This window comes from Pyxicephalus adspersus, chromosome 7 (genome assembly GCF_032062135.1).
Source record: "Pyxicephalus adspersus chromosome 7, UCB_Pads_2.0, whole genome shotgun sequence".
NCBI classification, from domain to species: Eukaryota; Metazoa; Chordata; class Amphibia; order Anura; family Pyxicephalidae; genus Pyxicephalus; species Pyxicephalus adspersus.
Window position 1 is genome coordinate 626996 of NC_092864.1, and position 1879 is coordinate 628874.

At 44.8% G+C, this 1879-nt stretch overlaps 1 protein-coding gene across 1 annotated transcript; it reads right to left on the minus strand.

The window, feature by feature from the left end:
* Positions 1-620: 620 nt before the first annotated feature.
* LOC140334663 (taste receptor type 2 member 9-like) lies at positions 621-1595 on the minus strand. The gene has a single exon (XM_072416903.1). It carries the CDS (start codon positions 1593-1595, stop codon positions 621-623), a length of 975 nt encoding a protein of 324 aa, XP_072273004.1.
* Positions 1596-1879: the final 284 nt, after the last annotated feature.

The following is a 1879-nucleotide window of genomic DNA, read 5'->3' on the forward strand; positions in this document are numbered from 1 at the left end:
CTGCACCAATTCCAATAAAAATACTGGTCCTGAACAAGCATGGAGGTCAGACATTGAAGTTATAACTCCCAATCTGCAGATTTATTTCAGGCCAGTGATGGAGAAGTTACCATTGAATCAATATGACAGCCATAGAGCCAGTATTATTATCAATATTTAACGGTATTTATATACAGTAGCACCAACATATTACACAGCGCTGTACATTAAATAGGGGCTGCAAATGACAGACACATGCAGACAGTGACACAGGAGGAGGAGAGGACAGAAGAGCTTGCAATCTAGGAGGTGGGGGAAGTATCACACAATAGGAGGGGATATGGAATGGTGGGAAGTAGTGAGGGTTTAGGAGACAGAAGAAGACGGGTAAGTGAGGGGGAAGCTTTGGGTTTTAAGGGTTCCTTGAAATAAGCAAATTGTAGGAGAAAGCCGAATAAGATGAGGAAGACCATTCCAGAAAATTGGGGCAGCTCTAGAAAAGTCATAGGAGTATTTTTCTGATGCTCTGTCAGCCTCCGCATTTCCATGGTACATTGAGTTTCCAGTAACCCCATCACGTCCCGATGTTTCCTGACATATGAGGTAGGTTATAGTCCTGGCTCCAGTCATCATGGTTACATTTAGAATTTCTTACCCAACCACAAGCTCTTGAGAAATGTTGGACAAAGTTTGGAGTTGCCTAGGATAACAATGGAGGACTGCGTGGTGGGATAGATCAGAACAAAGAACAGGGACAGCAGTTCCCATGTGGACTCAATACTTAGAGAGGAGGCCAGGAGGCTGACCTCAGACAGGTAGAAGATGGCATAGAGGATGGTGAGGAGGAGCATGATCCGAGCGGCCCTAATGTGGGCGTCCAGTCTGGGGATGCAGAAACCAGAGGAATTGTTCTTCATGCTACAAGTGTGAGTCCAGAGTGAGGTAAGAGTAAGGATGATGGAGAGAATGGTCAGAATGAACGGCAAGCAGCAGCCCAAGACAATGGTCAGATATTTATAGATCTCCCTCATTTCGATGGAAGTGTCAATCATCCAAGGAATGGCGGAAACATTCCCGGTGATGGAGGACACCTTCATATTGCTGTCCATGGTCAATAGATCTGAGGTGACGTTCCCGGTGATGATAGAGCGCTTTATATTAATTTCCCAAACACTCAGAAGGCTAAAGACAAAAGAACCAACTCCAGACACTATCAGGAATTTGGTCACCACATGGGTAATATTGGCCTTGAGGTGCATGAAGAAGTGGATCTTGAAGCTAACAATCCGCAGGCAGTAGAAGATGCAGAGAGCAGCCGTGATCCAAAAACTAAAGTAGAATTGGAAGACCAGAAAGACGGAGATGGGGGAGTAGATCTTCGGATATTGGACCATCTCTGGGAAGACGATGTATAGGAAGGTGCAGATGTTCATATCACACTGCAGGCCAATGTTGTTGATGGCCATGAGAACCAAAATCTTATCACACAGACTGAGCGGGAGGCCTCGTCTCCAGTCAGCTACATTCAGTGCTATGATGTAGAAGTTAAGGAGTACCCCCAGCACACACTCAACAATTGCAAAGATAAACCCCACTACCCAGAGCACAGCCACCATCCTTGGTCCTGTCCTGTGTGTGTGCAATGAGTGAATGGAGGCAGAGCGGAGTTCATTGACACTGATTGATTGGATGCAAATATCCCTGAGATGCTTTCACGAGCAGATTGCACGCAAAAGGAAAATCTGACCTTCAGTTATCACTGCCTAAAACTGGAATTCATATACTGATCCTTCGTGAGACATTGGGAGAAATTATTGGCATTGATCCCTAACCAATTGATTATTGATAAACTGCAGAATAGCAATTAAAAAGCCAAAATTGTACCTCCTATGCTAATGAA